This window comes from Mytilus californianus, unplaced genomic scaffold, assembly GCF_021869535.1.
Source record: "Mytilus californianus isolate M0D057914Y unplaced genomic scaffold, xbMytCali1.0.p SCAF_9, whole genome shotgun sequence".
Taxonomy (NCBI): Eukaryota; Metazoa; Mollusca; class Bivalvia; order Mytilida; family Mytilidae; genus Mytilus; species Mytilus californianus.
The window spans coordinates 60,542,080-60,564,977 of NW_026262745.1; the positions used below are offsets into that span (position 1 = coordinate 60,542,080).

At 32.9% G+C, this 22,898-nt stretch overlaps 1 protein-coding gene across 1 annotated transcript in view; it reads right to left on the reverse strand.

Annotated features, from left to right (window-relative positions):
- The window catches only part of LOC127716185 (caseinolytic peptidase B protein homolog), a 58,642-nt gene that overhangs the window by 20,598 nt on the left and 15,146 nt on the right, over positions 1–22,898 (reverse strand). The window contains exons 7-11 of the mRNA XM_052222312.1: positions 19,572–19,686; positions 17,664–17,741; positions 16,632–16,687; positions 14,996–15,040; positions 2,927–3,088 (exon numbers count right to left, since the gene is read on the reverse strand). Of these exons, the coding sequence (XP_052078272.1) occupies positions 2,927–3,088; positions 14,996–15,040; positions 16,632–16,687; positions 17,664–17,741; positions 19,572–19,686 (456 nt within the window). The remainder of the gene's footprint in view (positions 1–2,926; positions 3,089–14,995; positions 15,041–16,631; positions 16,688–17,663; positions 17,742–19,571; positions 19,687–22,898) is intronic.

Below are 22,898 nucleotides of genomic sequence, written 5' to 3' on the forward strand. Positions count from 1 at the left end.
TTAAGCCTTGAAAGGAAGTATAGAATCCTCAAATAATTTTCAAATTATTATTTTTTTATTTGTCCTAAGACATTTAAAATCATTTATTTACCATCCTTTTATGATTATTTGTTCAATTTATATTTTATTTATATTCTTTTAAAAGTTTTCATTATTAAAAGGAAAGTAACTTAAAACAGGATAAATCAAGGGAAGTAACCCAATAAATACACAGTTTTTGTTACACAACGGCAGTTAGCCTGAGGTAAAAAATCATTGATTACCAGTATGTTTGACACCCAAGCTGACAAGTGAAGCCATATAATTATGCATGTTAATTGATTTACAGGTAAAATATAACTTCAGGTAATGTGAGTTACACCAGATGCCTGAGATGATATGTTGGGCAGAAATTTTTCATTCATGAAAAATTTCATACACGGGATTATAATTTTCCTCTTCAACCGGAGGTCGGGAGGAGACTCCTGAAAACAGGATTATTGTACTCCTGTCGGGAGGTTCACATGTATGCTATTCAAACCATATCATTATTATTTGCTTTTATATATAAATCAGAAATAACCAATTTAAAATGGAAAATTTTAAAGAAAAAAACGGGAAAAAAAAATCCCCCCCCCAAATTTTTTGAACCCCCTTATGATTCATCGCCCCCACACTCAATCCCAGCTTTCCCTTTGTGGTATGGTACCTTGCAGTACAATTTTAGAGAGATCCATTCACTTGAACACAAGTTATTGTCTGGAAACTAGAAAAATGCTTGTTTTTTTGTCCCTTTTTGGCCCCTAAATCCTAAACGTTTAGGGCAATTACCCCCAAACTCCAACCCAGCTTTCCCTTTGTGATATGGAACCTTGCAGTACAATTTCATAAAGATCCATACACTTACAAACAAGTTATTGTCCTGAAACTAGAAAAATGCGTTTTTTGCCCCTTTTTGGCCCCTAATTCCCAAAATTTGGAGGAAATTACCCCCAAAAATCAATCCCAGTATTCCCTTTGGTGATATGGAACCTTGTGATACAATGTCAGAGAGATCCATACACTTACACACAAGTTATTGTCATGAAACTAGAAAAATGCTTGTTTTTTGCCCCTTTTTGGCCCCTAACTCCTAAAATTTGGAGGCAATTACCCCCAAAATCAATCCCAGCATTCCCTTTGTGATATGGAACCTTGTGGTACAATGTCAGAGAGATCCATATACTTACACACAAGTTATGTCTGGAAGTTACAAAAATGCTTATTTTTGGCCCCTTTTTGGCCCCTAATTCCTTAACTGTTAGTACCATAACCCCCAAAATCAATCCCCACCTTCCTTTTGTGGTATTGAACCTTATGGTAAAATTTCATTGAGATCCATTCACTTAAACTAAAGTTAGAGTGCGAAAACTAATGTGTATTCGGACGACGACGCCGGACGACGACGACGACGACGACGCCAACGTCATACCAATATACGACCACAAAAATTTGTTTGCGGTCGTATAAAAATTGGTTATATGATTTAAATTTATATTCACTTGAAGATTTCTTGCTTTTGTACAATACACTGTGCACTGTACTGTTGCGCATAACTTAGTAAATCTGTTTTCAGACTATATACAAAGAATTAGTGACCCCCCAATTTTTTTCTTTGAAAAATTGACAATTTCCTAAATCTTGCAGAAAAAAATCCCCCCCCCTTTTTCAAATAAAATAATTGAAGAAATTTTCTTTTTAATTTCTTAAATCTTGAGGATAAAAAGGTGCCCCCCCCAAAAAAAAAACCAAAAAAAATTGTTTTACCCTCTAAATTTTTTTGTTAACCTCCCCCCTTTTCCAACAAAAATAACATTTGAAGAAAATTTCTTTTAGTAAAATGTGGTACAGTTTAAGAGACATCAATACCCTTAAACATGAGTTATTGTCTGAAAACTAGAAAAATGCTTGTTTAAGACCCTTTTTGGCCACCAATTCCTGAACGGTTTGGGCAAATACCCCAAAAACAAATCCCAATCTTCGACTTGAAGTATTAAACCTTGTGGTACAATTTCAGAGCAATCAAAATACTTATACACAAGTTATTGTCCTGAAACTAGAAAAATGCTTGTTTTGGACCCCTTCTTTGGTCCCTAATTCCTAAATGGTAAATGGTTGAGACCATCATCTCCAAAAACCATCACAATCTTCCTTTTGTTGTATTGAACCTTTTGCTTAAATTTCGAAGAGATCCATACACTCAAACTTAAGTTATTGTATGGAAACTAAATGTCTTTGGACGACGATGCAGACAACGACATGATAGCATTATATGATCCCAAAACTTTTTGGTGGTCATATAAAAACATTCTCAAAAATGTTTGGAATGTTTTTATTATTGCGAATTTGCAATAGGCACCAGGATAGATTTTGCAAAAATAATAACTCGCATTCTCAATTTTGATAGCATTATTTGTATGTAACATCTAACACCTTAACTCCTGAAGAAAAAAAAATGGGATCAGAAGAAAGATGGGCAAACATATTTTCTTAATACTAGTACACATAGTCATAAGATAAACAGATTTTACACTGCATCACCTTGCAATAAGACCCCTCCCCATCCAGTCAAATTTTCATGTTTAAAAACCTTGTGTTCTAAAAATAAGAGATCATACTATCTCCTCTGAAGACAAATCTAATCTCCCTGGATGCATTGATAATCTATATATACTGTGGATCTATATATTATTTCTTTCTTGGATACCAATTTTCGTGGATTCAGGAAAAATCATATTTTCGTGGAGATTTGCTATCATGGTCTAGCCAAAGCCTCGAGCTCCCTACAGAAAAATAGAAAATTTGTACTTCAATTGGACATTTGAATTCGTGGATTACCTATACCCATGAAATCCACGATAATTGGTATCCCACGAATAATAATAAATCCACAGCAATCCACTTTTACCTCATCAAATAATTGCAGCATGATTGTTAGAACGTCTGGATGTGCTTTGTCTACCTCATCAAACAGTACTACAGCCTTTGGACTTTCGGTTAATTTCTTGGTCAGCTGACCTCCCTCATCATGTCCAATATACCCTGGAGGTGATCCTATAAATTTTGCAACCTGGAAAATTGAAAAAAACAGAAATCATCATTGTTGATAGCACTCCTACAACTGGAGTGTATTTTTATCCTTTAAGAATTTCTAAAAATTGGGTTATCTGTTATTCAGGGCCAGTATCAAATTTGCAAATTCTAGAACCAATATATATAAGAAGATGTGGTATGAGTGCCAATGAGACAACTCTCCATCCAAGTCACAATTTTTAAAGTAAACCATTATAGGTCAAAGTACGGTCTTCAACATGGAGCCTTGGCTCACACCGAACAGCAAGCTATAAAGGGCCCCAAAAATAACTAGTGTAAAACCATTCAAACCGGAAAACCAACGGTCTAATCTATATAAAAAGCATGAAACGAGAAACACTTATGAACCACATCAACAAACGACAACTACTGAACATCAGATTCCTGACTTAGGACAGGTGTAAACAAATGCAGCGGGTTTAAACGTTTTAATAGGAACCAACCTTCACCCTTATCTGAAACAATAGTGTAACATCACACCATAGAATCTGTTTTCAAATTTATTTCCCCGGATTATTTCTTATCCCTGAATATGATCTTCCTTCAAGATTAAATTTATGCAAAAATACATTTGTCTGATTTTTCCTTTATCATAAAACTATAAAAAAAACTTGATCTGAGTTTTGTGGTAATAAGCATTGTGTATAAGTTTCATAATATTTGGCTGCTCAAGGCAAACTTAAGTTATGCCAAATAAAAATATATGTGTGGTTCCAGTTACCCGACTGACCCTAGTTTAAACCTTCCGACCCTAGAACTTTTTTCCATTTCGGAAAAATAAATTTTGAACCATACCATTTTGTGGAATGTGAATGTCAATAATTATTCACAGACTTCTGTCTCATCTGAATTTCCATTAGAAGTATCTACTACAGCTAAAAATGCATAAAAATCTAAACAGAATGCAACTAAACTAAAAATGTAACATGTCTGTTTATTTACAACCAATCATCTAGAAAATGTTGAACTTCGGGTTGGTGTGTGTATATTACCAGTATCAGACTCTGTGAACACACATTTTTTCACCGCATTTTGACAAAAAAAATATTTAAAAAAAAAAAAAATGCTGACCTACCGACCGTACTTTTTCAGGATGTAACTGGAACCACACATATATTTTTATTTGGCCTTAAAGAACAGAAACTAAAATTATATATATTATTCCATAATATTTGGTTGAGGCAAACTAAAGTTAGAGAATAGAAACCAATTTCCTGACGTACATTTTCTACATAAGGAATGCCTGTGATAAGTCAGGAATATGAGTCATTTTCCATTCGTTTGATTTGTTTGAGGTTTGATTTTGCCATTTGATAAATGGACTTTCTGTTTTGAAGTTTCCTTGGTATTTTTGTTATCTTACTTTTTATTCTGTCTGGCCAAATGCAAATGTGCTCATTTAATTTCCTCTGCTGAAATATGTTCACCTTATACAAAGCTCTTTAAAAGTTCCAAACTATAATTCTTGAATTTTTCAATGTCAATAAAGTATTATGGAGCTTTATTTCTCTACACACTCTCTAAAATAAGCCAGTGAACCCTTGTCGTTTTGACTAGGCACCTTATCAGTATTTTTATCAGTTAACTGCATAACTTCAAATTAACATGTCATTTATATTAACCCCATGCTGCTAGGTACACAGCATCATTCAATGAAACATGATCAGAGATAAAAATAGATTTTAACTCTGAATCAGATCTTTCCTTCACAATACATGAATACAACATATATAAAGAAAAAGGGGGGGGGGGGGGGGGGGGGGGGGGGTGGCTGGGTTAAAAAAATTATCTATAATTTAAAAATAAGCTGTTGTATTCAGATTTAAAAGGTGAATGTGAAATATAAACCTATTTTATATATATATTTCAGACAGTTTAACAAAATACTATATATATGCATTTTAAAAAAAGATCATATAACTCTAATATATCTTTAAAAAAAATATATGTCATCAAGGATTTACAAAAATATATTAAATGACAATCATACCATACATTTATGATAAAAAGTTGCTGAACATCTTTACAATAAAGACATGAATCTTAAGTGCAGGTATAAGAAACACGAACATAAATAATAACTTCAGGGAAAATTGAAAATCAGAAAACAAAAAAGAGAAAAATGATGGAGAAAATGAAATAAATTAATTTGTTTCTAATATCTGATAGAATTTGCTGCAGATATTTTGTCTAGAACTTGCACATGAATTATACATTAACTTCAATAAAAATGGTTTAAAAATTTGTGTAAAATGTACACAAGCATTTTGCATTTACTTTTATGAAATATGGTTTTTTTCCAAAATGTACACTGGATTTTTGCACGTCCTTCAAATTGAAAAAAAAAATATCTTTATTATAAATAAGCATTGTATTTTAATAAAGTCAGTTTCATAGGGTCAACAACTGTCATCATCATATACATTTATTTAGACGAAGTATTAGCCTTAGATGGCGTTGATGTAAGCATTTTTTTCTTTCCTTCCCTTTCTGTGGTGTTTCATTCATTTGTCTTTTATGGTTTCCTAACAAATGTTCAATGTTTTCCCGAGCTAGAGGTCCAAAATGGTACTCAACTTCACCTGTTTCTGTCATTTCAAACAGTCCTTTTCTAAAAAGTTTGGCAATTTTGCCATTGAATCTCCAGTAGTTTCCAAATATTCAATTTGCAAATTAACCAGCTCTGCCATTCTTTCTAAACAAGATTCAGGGGGTAGCCACAATTTTGCATTTCGAAGTAGGCTTGTGTCCATCTGGTCATTTGATTTCCGCTGTTTGCAAAACATTGAGTTGTGTCTTACTTCTTCAAAAGAAACTTGAATGTTAGACATAGAAGAAAACAAGGTTTTGATAAAATCTTTGTACACTGTTGTATTAAGTTGGTGGATATTTTTCTCAGATTTCTGGAACAAGTTCAGACAGAAATGTTCATTTGACATAAATAAACTTAGCATCTTCTTATGTGAAATATTATGGAACTTTGGGATAAAATCATTGCCTCCCATACAAAGAACAATGGATACTTTTTTCACGATATCATCCTCATTTTTAAAACTACTTTTTAAGATTTCCATTATGTCTGTAACATTGTATATGTCCATTTTTTTGTGTGGCTTTTGTAAAATCACAGAAACAGTGTGACTGTATCTTCCATTTACTTGTGGCCACTTCTTGGATAATGAATAAAGATGTATCGGAATTGCATCAATATCACCTGATGTTAGTATGCTACAAGCTGACATAGAGGGAGATAAGTTCAATCGTTCATCAAGAAGCCAGTCTATCTGGGACATTTCTGCCTCCCCCTTTCTTTGAGAGACAGTGGTCAAATCCTGAACAATTGGTTGTTGCTGTGATTTTTTAAAGATGCACCTTATTAGTGTTGTGTAATACTCACAGTTACAATGTTCCCCATGCTGGCATTGAATTCTTTGTAGATTCAATTCGCTATCTATATCGAGTATAACATTGGCATCTATTCGCAGGTCTACAGCATATGCAGCCAAAAACTTACTTATCAGACTTTTCCCTTCTCTGGTGGTTATGATGTCATCTTTCCTAAAAGTTGCAGCATTTATGGCGGCATCTGGATCTCTAAGATGTGATATTGTTAATTTCTCCTTAGCTTTTCTTTGTTGATGTGTAGCTGCTTTAAAATGGTCAGGTGTGAATGAATATTTTTCTTCGCATAAAACAACTCTTTCTAGATTTGGCAAGCTTTGTACTATATTTTTTAAAACAGCATTTTGGACATATCTGATGTACTGGATTCCTGAAGACACTTTAGCCTTAAACTTTACACCTGCAAATTCTACGGTTGCCATTTGAATTGAAGTTGATATGGTATTGGGTATTGTATTAGTACCAAGTGTTATCAAATCTTTCTTTTCACTCTTTAGATCAGCAAGCATTGAAATTAATGCCTCTTGAATACCTTTAGACTTCATCACTTTTGGCTTTGAACAGTCAGGTTTTACTAGTGACTGACACATATTCATCTCCGAACTCAGCAAGTCAGCCATTTGGTTTTCCTTCTTAAGAGACTTATTTCTCTTCTCTTCTTTAAGTTCTCTTTCTGATTTTGTTATTGTTGTTGTTTTTTCTAATGTCCTTTTTAAGGTAATGCCTTTGCTCCTTTTGGCTTTTGATAAAAGTGTGGGAGGCCCCTTGAAATTTCTTATGTCAGGCATGTCATCTGTTTTCATCCCCAATAGCTGATTGTTTACTAGAAATCGTTTTACGAGATACTTTCCAACATCAAATGTGATTTCATCTAAAATTGCAGGTGGAAGAAACAACTTTTTAGTACTGTAGACATTTTCAGGCATTGTGTTTTCTTCCAAGTTTAATCCTCCTCTACGTAGTATCAATGAGGCTGTTGGTATGATGTGGTTCAAATCAACTTCTGTCAATTTCCATTCAACATCCGACTGATTGGTTTCATTGGGTCCATTATCATAACTTTTCTCTCTGTCATTTGTCCTTCTATGGTGTGTTTCATTTAATGAATCTATCAGAGACATTCTACTGGTTACAGCGGGAAGTGTAGAACCAGATCTAAATCCGCGTAGAACATCCTGATGATCCATTTCCCTCTTTGAATCACTGGCAAAATTGGTTGAAGAATTTCCAATTGGTGTTGTATACAGTGTTTTCTTCATACACTGGTGAAAATGACCTGCACTAAAATGCTCAAGTAGCAGTCGTACACAAAATGGACCATATGAAGATGCACCATTTAAAAACGAAAATAGTAATGATGATTTTACTGCACCTAAAAGTAGATTGTATCCATCAAATCCTCCTAAACGTTCTGCCAAATAAACTGCAACCACTTCATCACAATGCTGCATCATTTCCATGTGCAATCTAAATGTTGCATTTTTTGAACTCCCAGCGTCCATAAATTCACTAAGTTGTTTGTGCCAGGTCTCCGATGATAGTTGACCACTTTCCAGCATATCAAGGACAGACTCAGCATCTTTATCATCAATGCATTGAAGGAAGCGACACAAAAATGCTACATGAAATGAAAGTGACAACCGTCTAACAAATCTGGTAGCAACATCAATATGTTCCATTGATATAAGTTTTGTCATTCCTTCTTTTCATCATCACACATGTACATGAGAAGCTGCAATAAACCAGCATCTTTGTAGGCACTGAAAAGTGTATTTATTTTTGACTTGCGTAAATGAAGAAAAGGAAATTCAGGTAAAAAGTGACGGTATTTGCTGTCTTGAGAGATAAGCTGTAAAAGGTTTGCCCCAATTTTGTTGTCTGGTCCAAACAAAATCCTATCCTTTCCTTCATATGACATGTTAATACGTCCAGTTTTTATTAACACATCATCCAAAATTTCTCTTAGCTTGAGAATGTCATCATCTCTTCCAGTTGCTGGTGGTGGATGTCTGCAAAGAAGAGGTGGGACATTGTACTTCTCAAATCCAAAGGGTTTTAAAACAGTTGAAGCTTGTGAGGAAGAATGACTTGGTGATGATATACAACTTGTACTGTCTAATGTAGGAATGGATGATTCGGTGTCATCTGACTCAATATGCAGAAGACTGAATGAGTCTTCCAAATCATTTTGTTGCATATCCAATTCAAAAATTCCAGACATATTAATGTCATTAGACAGTAATTCTGAAGTTTGATACAAAAGATTTGCTGTTTGGACCAAAGAATCCAGGTTATCCTCATACTCTTCCTTTTCAAACTGATGTACTTCTTCATTTTCTGAAAGGTCATCATTGGTGCATTCTTGTTCAAATTCATCTGCATTCAATAGAAGGTCAGACTGAAAAAAAAGAAATATGCATAAAAATGTGAATCTTTCATGATACGGAAAATATTATATTACTATTTATTTTCAGGTTTAATCTGATAAGTTTTAAACTAGTCCTGTTGGATGAAGAAATAATGCAAGATACCAATTTTAGTGCAAACTATATGTCTCATAGTAATTACCATCATTACTATTAGACTTTATTTTATAATTGTCAATTAAAAATATTCTTGTATATTGGTCTTTCTAGCTTTTAATATTTTAAAAATTCATTACAATAGCACCTTGTTAAAAAGATTATTAGAAGTGTTAAACAGAAACTTGCCAAATCTGATAAACTGTCCTCTTCTGCCCAATTCTGATCTATACTTTGTTGTAGAGAAACAAGATTTGCTGAAAAATGTAAAAAAAAAGTGCTAAGTTGATGGTAAGAATTTAAGTGAGAGAACAGTATTTGAGTGAACTTTGCTTCATACCTATTTCAGAATCATCAATTTGCCTTAAATTAGAAAGCGAATAAGGGTTTAACTGCATCTCTAAATAATAATGAAAAACAACACCAAGACGCTAACGTTTTTTCTTATTCTTGTATCAATATTGCTAATAATTCTTCTTCCTGAATATACATGAATATTTGACAAGAACACTAAGCAAGCAGCAATCAATCAGTATAAGCAGATTAAAGTGTAGATATATAAAAGTATAAATTGAAAACAACGTTCAAACCTATGATTGCATTGGATAAAAACCGCAATTTTTATATGTGTGCATGTAAAACAAATTTCTTGGTAGAGTGGCCTAAATACAGCACAAACAACAATTTCCAAAAGACCAAAAAAAGTGAAAAAGTCTATTTTAACAAAACGCATTTGACTAACAGGTCGAACAACTGATGTTCTTAAACCCTGCTGACTGCCATTGGTGATTGCCAAATAAATTGATCACCAGATCTAACGAAATGGATCTTAATATTAATTCAATATATATGTATATATATATGCAGTACACATTTTAATTTCTGTCCACTAGGATTTGTGGCGGCTCTGTAATAGAGTGTGCACTTCAGTGTGACTTTGGTCCATTATTGGCAAACTAACTTTTATAACAATTTCATATCCTTTGTTTAGGTTTTCTTGAGTTCAATTGATAACTTCGCCACGATATAGCTTTTCTGTGCTGATGCGGCGTAAAGCAATCACCAATCAATCAATCAATTGATAACTACAAAATATGTGTACTTTTATATAAAAAAACTTACTTGTTCTTAGTTTTTTCCATAAGGGTACACTTCCCCATGTCAATAGCTTCTGAAATCTTTCCCAACAAGCTGTCTCCTCGTTGGTTAAGGATACCAATGCATTATCAAAATCTTCCTTTTTCAGTTTGATGTCTTTCTTGCACTGACAGTTCTGATCTTTTAAACAGTCTGTAGTATGCCATGAATCTGTTACTGAACTGTCGTTTGGTAAACCTTGCAATGTTAAAGGCAGTGTGCATAGTTGTCCTGATCTGTTTTCTCCAGGATTAGGATCAGAACGGAAAGTCATCCGAACTAGGTTATCCATCATCAGTATTAGGTGGCAGTCTCTAAGGTTTACTAATTGATCTGCTATACCTGTAGCTGTTTGATAATGTAAGGGAAATTTCTTTAAGTAAGTATTGTAGTAACACAGGTCGTCTGTAGCTTTTTCCTTTATCTTCTTTTCTGCTGTCACCAAACTCGTAGAGATACCTGTATTACTAGCGATTGAAAATACTGTTGTTATGCTTTGAAAATGCATTGTTAATTCATCAGTGTTGGCCTGTTGGAGTATACCAATATAGTTCTTGTTGAAAGTGTTGAGAAGTATGTCAAAGGCTCCATACAATCTTTCCATTTTAGAAAGCAAGAAGGCTATTTTGTCCCCACTGCTGTAAAAGGAGTCTCTATTTATAAACTTGTCCAAGATAATCTGTATATCAAGTGGTATATCTAGAAACCATTCTTGCAATAATTCAAAGTGATGTAAAGATAGTGGTTTTACCAAATCACAATGATTAAAGCAGGCATCACATTCATTGGACTCATTTCTATCAAAGGATTGACTTGCCGGCTGAAATACTTGAATGATGTCATTTTCAAGTTTCCCCTGTAGCAAATCGTCCCTTAAATGAAATCGTGCGATTCCGTTGTTTGGACGTCTGTAATTTTCAAGTGTCTCTGGTGATACAAAGGTGATTTGACTAGCATTTAGGTGATGCTTATTCTGTAGAAAATTTGTGGCAATCTTAGTGTATTTTTCATATTTTTCAAATTCTATACACGAAAAAATTAGCATAACTGAGTTTGTCTCAATAGATTGAGGTGTGTCAACACATACAGGTGGAAATATTATGTCTGGATTAATGGTATCAAACTTTTTCATCAGTTGTTATTCAATGACAGCAGGAAAGTGTTTCTTTCTTGTCCATACCAAGATATTTTGGGAATGTTCGTATACCTTTTGTCTTATTGTTCTTGCTTTAATAGTACTTTTATTCAGTTTTTCAAAGTTCCTTGACATTGAAGTAATTTTCTTTAAATATTCAAATGTCTCCCATTTCTGTTTTAATGCAGTTTCATAATGGTCGTCAGTAGATGCAACATATTTACTGTAGTAGTTTTCGAAAATACATATTTTTTTCCATTGAAAATCTGAAAAATCCGTTCTGTAAGTATTTTCAATAGATGGTATACAGGAATTTGTATCATCTATTTCCAACCTCTCGTTAAGTTTCAAAGTTATTTGCTTCGTGTCAAATTCAGATATGGCTTTATACAAAGAAAACAGTGTTTTAGTTTGCTCTGTTGACTGGCTGTTAAATGCTGTATTTGATATTTGCAGTCCAATTTCGTGACAAATTCGGTAGTCATCAAAGTGGTTGAAAATGTATCTGACTGCTGAAGAAATAGTAATAGCATTACCATGACTCAGGGATTTAATGCCTTCTTTGTCCTTTAAACTCCCTTACAAAATTTGGTCGATTTATTTTATATTTATCATCTAAAGTTACTCTTTCTTTTATGAAGCTGTAGAACTGGTCAATGTATAGTAGATTATCTGCAATTCCTTCTTCTTTAAAGGTATACAAGTCTTTAAATTTGGACATATTTCTACAAATCAAAACCAAAAAGTATTCTAAAATGATTTGTTAGAGGTATTAAATGAAATTAAAATCACTTAAGTGAAGTTCATAATTTATTAAAAAGTGAAAATATTGTATAAAGATGTAAAAATCTACCTTTTAGGAACAGTATTAATAAGTTAAGAAAGATATCAATTTATTCTAGTTGAAAATATATGTGTATTCTAGTTTTAAATAGATATTTCATATATGTATTTGCAGATATCTTTACATTATGAAGACCCATTAATATATATTTTTGAAAAAAAAATAAAAATCTAAAGTATTGCTAATTGGATAAAATTATAAATTCTTACCTTAATTAAGTTCATCTTCAGGAAACCATTCTTTCAAAATCTTTTGTTTTGTGACTATAAATATATCATCTAACTACTGGAGATAAAAATACCTAGAGGGAAACCCTATCCTTAAAGATTTGGGTTATAATATGAAATATAATCCATGTAATGTGTGGCTACTTAATTAGATGCTGACAAATTTATCAGTAATTTATGATCAATGTATAAGTGGTTTAAGATAAGAAATTTCTCCCTCATCTGGCTTATTTTGTAGAGTGTACAATTTTTCTAGACGCTGACAAAACCAGCATCTTCCTCGACGTCATAAAACAGAGCCTTTGTTATATTTATGCCTAATTTCCCTGGACCAGAAATAACAAGTTATTTGCACCAGGCATAAATTTAACTATGGCAAATCAGCGAATATTTCAGATGCAAAAGCCCATTATTTTCTTAACAAATAGGTGAAAATCCAAGTAACCATCTTCTCTTAGATTTTTGGGGTTGTTTTTTTTTGGTATACAGTACATAAAAACTATGAAATTTGAAATACGAAGCAAATCAGCTATTATAAAAAAAATTCCAATAGTATCAAACAGTTGATAAACTACAATTTATGCATACAAAAATTATGAGGCTACAATGAAAATGTAGACACAAACTTGATATTGTTAGGTCACAATTTTTTGCTGTCCTTGACTACTCAGGGTCGAACTTGTTATTGTGGGGTACAACCTTTATGATATCATACAACCAAGACAAGGTTTTTTATAAATGAATGAGAAAGGATGACAGATGTAAGTAAAATGCTCTGCAGGGCACAGCTTGATACGACAGCACAGGTTGAACCCTAAACAGTTAGACAAGTATGAACACCACATTCAAAGTTTAATTTTGGACCATTTGGACCTCAATGTGGACCAAATTAAAATCAGGGCCCAAAAATCTAAAACCTAAATACAAGGATTCAGCATACTAAAAAACCCTAAGAATTCAAGACTTTGAATTAAACACCATTGAAATTGGTCAAGAAATAAGCAATTTATTCAAAGTTTAAGAAAAAGTATTGGTTTGGCCCCTTTTTCATAAACGGTTAGGGCCATAAACCCAAAATCAATCCCTTCCTTTTAAGTTATGGAACCTTTTGGTACAATTCAATTGAAATCCATTGACTTATACACAAATTATTGTCCTGAAACAAGACAAATGCTTGTTTCTGGCCCCTTATTCCTAACAGTTAAGACAATAACCCCCAAATCCCAATCTTCCTTTTGTGGTATTGAACCTTGTGGTACAATTTCATAGAGATCCATACACTTATACTCAAGTTATTGTCTAGAAACAAAATGTTTTTGGATGACAATGCCGACAATGTCATACCATAATACGAGCACCAAAAAAAACACCAGATATGTCAATGAGGGTCTGGATCAAGGGTCCGGAAACGGTCATGTTTGCCAGTCATGTCCAAAACTGAAAGCTAAATGTCCTAAACGAGTAATCGGGATTTAGGACAAATCTTATTTTTTTAACAGAAATAATTTTGGTCATTTCATTGACTCAATGTTTGAAATCGGGTTTCTTAATAGCCATTTTGCACATGTGGTCACTTGTTTTTGTTTATAATCCCTTTCCTGTAATAAAACTGCCACTCCAGTATAGTTTGATAATCCTGAGGGCCCTCCTAATAACTATATGAATGCCTCCGGGAAACATTGGCTATTAAATGATCGCTAATCCTTTTTTACCTGTGCTTTTAATTCACACCTGACATTGATCACAAGCTCAGAATAATATTTTAAAGAAATTAAAATTCCATGACAAGTGTATTCATTATTCAATTACTTTTCAGCAAAGACAATCATCAATTCTGATTTAAAAATTAAACCTTAATTTAATTTCCATAGAAAAAAGTATATTTTTTCACGAGTAACACATGTGCTTTATTTACTATATAATAGGCATGTGTGAAATTGTCTTCAGCAAATCAAATATTTAATCGTAAAATGTAAAATTGATTTCATACTAAATTAAACGAGTGCAATGATTATCTGTTATATTCAAACACTTTTAAAGGTAATAAATTAAAAAGCCGGTGATTTCCTGTCAATTTGGTAAACAAAACGAATCTCGGAAATGAATCCGGAATTATTTGCTCTTTAATATTATCGCAAAACTTCCTGTTTTAATTTTGTCAAATCGAAAGAAATGTTAGCAATGTCTGAGAAATTAACCATTTTGAGTCTTTAAAATCATTTCAATTTTAAACTGTTGCCTTCCTTAAACTGTTCTTGAAGTTTTTTAGAAAAATGGTAAGAACTTTACTTAGTAAATGTGATTGAAACAGCAATACAAGTTTGTTGATGCTATGAATGTAGTTTGACATCAACAATTTGAAAAGGGGCTCCAACTTTTCAATCCTCTCAAAATGACCGAATTTGTGTGAAAAAATGTCCGGATCCTTGGTCTGGATGTGGTTTACAGATTAGAGAATAATGGGTAAAAAGAGCAGGATAAATGACCAAAAATATTTAGAATAGAGAAAAATAGGCCCTAAAATAAATAAAGGTAAAAAATTAAAGAACAGAGAAAATGGTTTAAAAAGTAAACAAATCAAGAAATGATAGACATCCAGATCTTCTTCAATACCAACCTCATGTTTTTCTTGATACTCTGACATATCCATTCGAATAAAAGCCTACAAAGAAAAATGAATATATTTTCTTAATATATTTTTTTCACAAGAATTTCCTTAAGTGTCATTATTCAGATATTTAATTAATGGTTGTCGCTCTTTTTGTTTATTGTCTATTTAGGGATTAACCACAGGAGCTTTGTTTTCTTTCAGAAATGATTTAATTAATATATCTCTTTTAAAATAGGAACAGCAGTGGACACACTGAAATGTCTCGCCTGTTTTACGTATGATTGAATTCATGTTGAAAGTCTATCATATGAAGGATTTTACTGCAAATATCACATAAACTTAACATTATCAATGATCGATAAAAATGAAATCACAGTCAGATGAACCATGCCAGACAAACATGTACACCTAACAATCATTCCATACCCAAAATGTAGTGGTCCTATTGCTTATAGTACCTGAGAAACAGTTCAAACAAGGAAATCTTAACATTGACCAATGGACCATGAAATTGATGTCAAGGTCAGATAAAACCTGTCAGTTGTACATGTACACCTTACAATCATTCCATACTCTAAATATAGATGACCTTCTGCTTATAATATCTAAGATATATACTTGACCATGTAACTTTAACCTTGATCACTGATCCATGAAATAAGGTCATGGTCACATGAACCCTACCTGACAGAACCCATATACCAAAAACAGTTATCCTATTACTCAGAAAATGAGAGAATTTCACTTAAAAAAACCCAAAAAACACCAGTCATCTTTTTTCAAGCAGTCACTGAACCATGAAAATGAGGTCAGAAACAATGGACATATGACAGACAGAAACTTATTAACATAAGGTATCTGAATACAAGGTAGGAAGCATTCAGGTCTTCTAGCTTCTAAAAATATAAAGCTTTGTACAAATTGTTTACGTCGCAATGGCCACTGTTTCCCTCGCCAGATTGGAATCCCCATGTTTAGTATTCTGAGACTTTCATTACATGCGGAACAATAAAAAAACAGTAAATTGAAACAACAAGACAAACATATATGTCCCAAGTCAGGAGCCAGTTATTCAGAGGTACTCATTGATTACTGTATATTATATTTGTTCGTGTTTATTGTTTTGTCGTAAATCAGGCAGATAGTTTTCACGTTTGAATTGCTTTACATGTTGTGACTTTTTATAGCTGATGTGGGTTAGCTTGCTGTTCGATGTGAGCCAATGCTCCGTGATGAAGGCCGTACCTTGACCTATAATGGTTTACTTTTATAAATTGTAACTTGGATGGAGAGTTGTCTCATTGGCACTCATACCACATCTTCCTATATCTATTTGCTCATTGTCTGAGGCTGTACAATGACTAATAGGTTCTTAATTCCACTTCATTTTGTCTCTGGTGGGTAGTTGTGTCATTGGCAATCGGGCCACAAAATTTTTATTTTTTTATTATTCTTAATCATGAAAAATTACTTAAAGTTCTATGAACAATAAACTGAAAGGCTTCATGCACTTTAACATATCATAAATAAATACAAGTAAAAGAATTGGTCATAAGATAAGGCTTCATAACTTTTTTTTTTTCAAAATTTTCTTTTGGGCCGGGGATGAGAACAAGAAGTGACTTGTTTCAAAACATGTTACCTTTTTAGGATCTTTGTGTAGGTATGTTGCTACCTGCTTTGCTAGTTCTGTTTTGCCTGAAAAAATCAAAGAAAACCTTATACATACATGAAGTGTCATTAAAGTTCAATTGACCCTGAAGGTAAACCTAATAACTCATGCTTCATGGTCAAATCAAAACGATAGTAAAATATGATCAACCACACCATTTTTCTTATTTGGTGTTTCTATAGAATATTTTGGAAACTTGAGGTTACATGGTTACTAAAGCTTGTACACAGGAAAATAGGGGTGAAAATTTGATTGGTTAACTTCCAGTGATGGTTATTATCTTATATGCAATGAAATGTTATATAAAAATTTTGTCTGTAGTACTGGACAGGATAAAACTTTACTCATGCCAAGTATTTCTTTATTTGAAACAAACAAAGATAAATTCTGCACAATTTTTTAAAAGTGCAAATTTAACAAAGACTTGGTATTACACCTGAAGAAATTTTTTTGTTACAAATCATAATGCTTGAATTATTTTACATTTTGTGATTTCTGGGCCATCTATAACTTACTACATGGAATGGGTGCAAACACTACAGATAAATGGGCAAAAAAAATAATGATAAGAGAATAATTTGTTGCTAAAATATAAAGTATACAGTGGATAATGGACAAAAAACATAACGAATAGAGAATAATAACTGTAAAAATTAAAGAATACAGAAATGAAGGATAATACAGACCCTTTTTTAATGTGTCCACTACTAAATGGAAGGCTAACTTAACCCAAACCTGAGAATGTACAGCTTTCACACTATCACATCCCAGATTCAGTGAAAAATGAACACCAAAATTTGGCACCAAATTTAAAAAGTTCACATTATAAATAAATTTGTGTACAAGGTTTCAAAACTTAATCATACCATAAAAATCCCATCGAAAACATAAAAATTATTTCAAAGTCTTTTCATGTATGTTCTAAAGGCTAGAAACATACGTAAAGTATGAAATACTTCTTCTAGTGGGCAAGACTCTGTTAAAAAGATAAGAACAACTCACCTATACCAGAGGATCCTAGAAAAAGGAAGACAAGAGGATGGTCTTCATCATACCATCCGTTCTCTTTTCTTCTTACAGCTGAAATGAAAGTTTGTTGTGTTATTTTTACATAGTATTCACTAGTGACATGCATAAGCTGTTCCATGAAAAACATCTAATGTCACTAGATTGATTGATTGAGTGTTGGTGTTTTAACGCCACTTTTATGCGCCACTTTTGGGCTATTTTCCGGCAGCCAGTTTTTATTGGTTGAGGAAGCCGGAGTGCCATGAGAAAACCACCGACCTTCGATAGTGAAACTGACAATGCTAGTCAATTAAGATTGGAGTTGAGTGCACCCACACGAGCGGGGTTCGAACTCACAACCTCATTGTTGACTGGCTAGTGATTACAGTAGTAACTACTTAGACCACTCTGCCACCGAGGCCAATAAATGTCACTAGAAGATCCTTTTGTTTATATTCATTGTAAATGTTAAGAAAAATTAATAACTAGGAACTGCTATTTATTGTATCCTTCCAAAGCACTGTTTTCACCTTTTGTTTTTTTGTTGGAGCTTGTGTTTTCTGTACTGTTTTTTTCTATTTTGTATTTTTGCTTGAGGCCTCAGTGGACAAGTGGTCTAAGTACTTTATCTATTGTTCATGTATCACTAGCCTTTCAAATCTTTATTTTTGCTCTAAAATTGATGAAGTTTGAGATGAGAATCTATAATATCTATCTTTTTTCAATGGCCATATGCAGACTGTTACCTTCAGAGCTTAGTATGTTGATGAGTTCACAGTATGATTCATATTTATATTGCATTAAGGTGGTACGAAACACCTTGACTTATATTAATTTGGCTCGTTTAATTTTCATAAAATTTTGACAAAATATTGACTTTGACCCTTAGACAAAAATATCAAAATTTCAAAAAAATTGAACCACACACTCTATCGGAAATATAGCAGTTTGACAACACTGATTTTGATCATTGAGAAGCTTAATATTTCCTTAAGGATGTTCGCTACTTTGTTTCAAAGTAACCAGCTTTTTAAAAGACTGTTATGAATTGACAGTATATAAATAAAGGAGCTAAAAAAGCAGAAAAAAATGAAGGGTCTGTGTGCTTATTTTCGAGTATATAAGCCATTGAAAATTTGGCGGGAAATGATTCTCTCTAGATTTTTCATGCATTTAACATTAGTACCTTTTTTATTTCAAAAACTATGAAAAAATAACAAGGTTTTTATAAGATTTTCAAATATGGCTGTTAAAACTATATGTAATAAAATTATGAAAGAAAAGTAGGGGTTAGCGGGCAAAATTTTTAATGGCATTACATTGATAAAACCAGAGGATTCTGAATATCTGGCAAAAATTCAAAAACAAGAGGAGCGAACATCCTTAACTAAAGAATGTGATTAAAATGTTCAGCTGATTTTTAGAGAGTTATCTCCCTGTAGTGTTATGTACCACCTTAACTTATCATTTTCTTATGGTTGTGCCCTATCATCTATCTCCTACATGCCGATATATGTATCTAATCACACTGAACAGATTGTGATATGAATAAGTGATAACAGTGGTGGCCTTCGGCTGTTATCTGCTCTTTGGTCGGGTTGTTGTCTCTTTGACATATTCCCCATTTCCATTCTCAATTTTATACATGGGTCATACATCATTTATATAATATATTGTGTTTTGTGTACTGTTGTTTGTCTATTGGTCTTTTTTTAGCCATGGCGTTTTCAGTTTATTTTCGAATTATGAGTCTGAATGTCCCTTTGGTATCTTTAGCCTCTCTTTCATAGTTTTATGTCCATTTGATGTATGGAACAATACTCTAAGAAAGTATTTTCATTGTATGGGGAATGTGAAAATCCTTCCCTCCCACATACATTTTAATTGAATAGTCCTAACTACCTGCAGCCACTGTATTGATTGCCCCCTCCTGACCAATAATGAACTGTTTCAGTCTCTGTTCCAATGGAAACTTTCTCCTCTCTTCTGCTTCTTTAGCTTCTTTCACTTCATTGAACTGTAACATGCAGAGAAAAAAAACAATTTTTAACAAGACAAAAAAATCAACTCTTCCTTTTAATGCATACTGCAGATTCAATATCCGTGAGATACTCATTTCCATGGAATTTGTGGGTATAGATCAACCACGAAATTTAAATGTTTAACTAAGTATAAATTTCCTATAGTCCTGTATGCAGACTTTGGAAAAACCATGGAATCAAATTTCGACTCAAATACAATCTTTCTTCGATCCACAAAAATAAAGGAATAAAATATATCAACAAACATTCTGTGAGTATTGCATGGAAATACATAGTCCCCTACCAGTTAAAAACTCATTGTATTGGAACAAAATTCTAACTTGATCTATAACTTGTCATGGTGTAAACTATATAACAAATATCAAGTCATTATCTTCAAGCATGACGAAAAAAAGTGTTGAAAACTGATCATTTAAGTGAATTTTCTAAGTCCAAGGAACATAACTCTGCACAAAATCATCCAACCGGAACAGATTCAAACTTGATCTGTAACTTGTCATGATAAAACTATATACCAATTTTCAAATCAATATCTTCAAGCATTAAGAAAAAAAGTGCAGAAAACTTATTATTTGAGTGATTTTTTTAAGTCCAAGGACCATTATTCTGCACAATTCATCAGACCGGAATAAAATTCAAACTTGAACTGTACCTTGTCATGATAAAACTATATACCAATTATCAAATCAATATCTTCAAGAATGACAAACAAGAGGCTCTCAAGAGCCTGAATTGCTCACCTGTATTTCAGAGGAGAAGATTTTTAAATGTTAGCAAATTTGATGAACAAATTGTGTAAAATTGTCTTTAAAGGGCAATAACTCCTTAAGGGGTCAATTGACAATTTTGGTCATATTAAATTTTTTGTAGATCTTACTTTGCTGAACATTATTGCTGCTTACAGTTTATATATATCTATAATAATATTCAAAATAATAACAAAAAACTGCAAAATTTTGTTAAAACTACCAATTCGGTGGCAGCAACCCAACAATAGGTTGTTCGATTCGTCTGATAATTTCAGGGCAGATAGATCTTGACCAATTAAACAATTTTACCCCATGTCACATTTGCTCTAAAAGATTTAGTTTTTGAGATATAAGCCAAAAACTGCATTTGACCCTTATGTTCTATTTTTAGCCATGGCGGCCATGTTTGTCGATGGATACAAACTTAAGATACAATTTATAAACAAGATACCCTAAGGAACATTTAGTTAAAGTTTGAAGGTATTTGGCCCAGTAGTTTCAGAGGAAAAGATTTTTGAAATAGTTTACGACGACAGACGATGACGACAGACAACAACGACAGACGACGGACGACGACAACCGCCAAGTGATGGCATAAGCTCACATAGGGCCCTTCGGGCCCCGGTGAGCTAAAAAAAGTGCAGAAAATTGATTATTTTAGTGAATTTTCCAAGTCAAAGGACCATAACTCTGCACAAAATCATTAGACCAGAACAAAATTCGAACTTGATCTGTAACTTGTCATGATAAAACAATACACCAAATATCAAATCAATATCTTCAAGCATGAAGAAAAAAAGTGTGGAAAACTGATTTGCCGGACTGATGGATGAACAGACAGACAGACAGACAGACAGACAGACAGACAGACAGACAGACAGACAGACAGACGGAGAGCAAACCTAAAGTCCCCTTCGACTTCGTCGGTAGGGGACTAAAAATACAGGTATTAAACAAGTACCTGTAAGTATGGTCTATAATGGTTAACAAAATTGTAATGTTCATGATTTTTTGTTGTAACTTTACATTATATACCTATTATTATCGATTCATTTATTTTCAAGGTCACCAATTTTTCATGGATTGAGAAAAACTTATACTTTCATGGATATTTAATTTCATGGTTTTGCCAAAGTCTGCATACAACTAACAAGCCTTTAAAAAATTTGTACTTTGTTGAACTATTAATTCATAGTTCACAGGGGCGTATGACATTTGCACCGATTTTATAGATTTTCAATCTTTCATTTGCGCCGATTTGGTTGTGTCATTTGCGCCGATTCAATAATTTCAAGTTTCATTTGCTCCTTTTTTGCATTTTAATTCTGTGCTTTTTTCATGGCGTAAAGAGGTTTTATTGTCCTTTGATATTTTAAAGGCTGTAAATAGATTTTTATATCATTTGATATTTTATTGCTATACTCAGTTATTTTAGTGGATGTAAACAGATTGCTTTTAACCTTAAAATTGACTTGTTTTGCTTGAAATCCTACTGCATGTTTTAATTGATAATTCATAACATATGTATAACTGGCTAGCGGAAGAGGTTTATAATGATCAATAAAAATAGTTTTCACCTGTAATTTACCTGTAAAACAATCGGCGCAAATGAAAGAAATAATCGGCGCAAGTGAAAGAAAAAATCGGCGCAAGTGAAATGCAGATCGGCACAAATGCAAAACGCTGAGTTCACAGTTACCCATAAAATCCAAAAATATTGGTGTCCCACACATAACAACAAATCCACAATAATCAAACTTCAGCAAATTTCATGCATGGAAGAGCCGATAACAAAGTAATTTAACATTTTTAACTGAAATTCGGGACATAATCAGGTAAAATGTATGTCAACAGTAATAAAACACACAGGCAGTTTGCAACTAATTATACACCATCATAGAAAGTCATCAACTTTAAGCCGATTAAACTGCTATATTCTTTTGATAGCACAAATTTGAAATTGTAGAAAACATCTGCCTGCCAAATTTTTTTTCACAAATGATTATACCAGTAATTACAAGAATACATGTCCATAGTTGACATGATACCCTGCTAGCAATTTCATATTTTCATGCTCAGTGAATTTTGAAATCAAGGTCTAAAATGTAATATGTTATATAATTTTAATAATTCACATCATAACAACCATGTGCACTAAGTTTCAAGATGATGTGACCACAACTTCGTGATAAACTCCCTTAACCAAAACTTGAAGCTGATATGGGATGGGAAAATGGGACGAATGGAATATAGTACCAATGGAATATCAGACAGATGCACTGACCAATATTGCTTATAAAAAGTCTGAGGGTCAATATATTCTAACAGGTCCATATATAACGTATTGACTGATTGAAAGTTCTCAATTTATATATTACATATATGTAACTAGTATATTTTGGAAATGTATTTCAATGTTCTTTCTGTGTATTTTACAT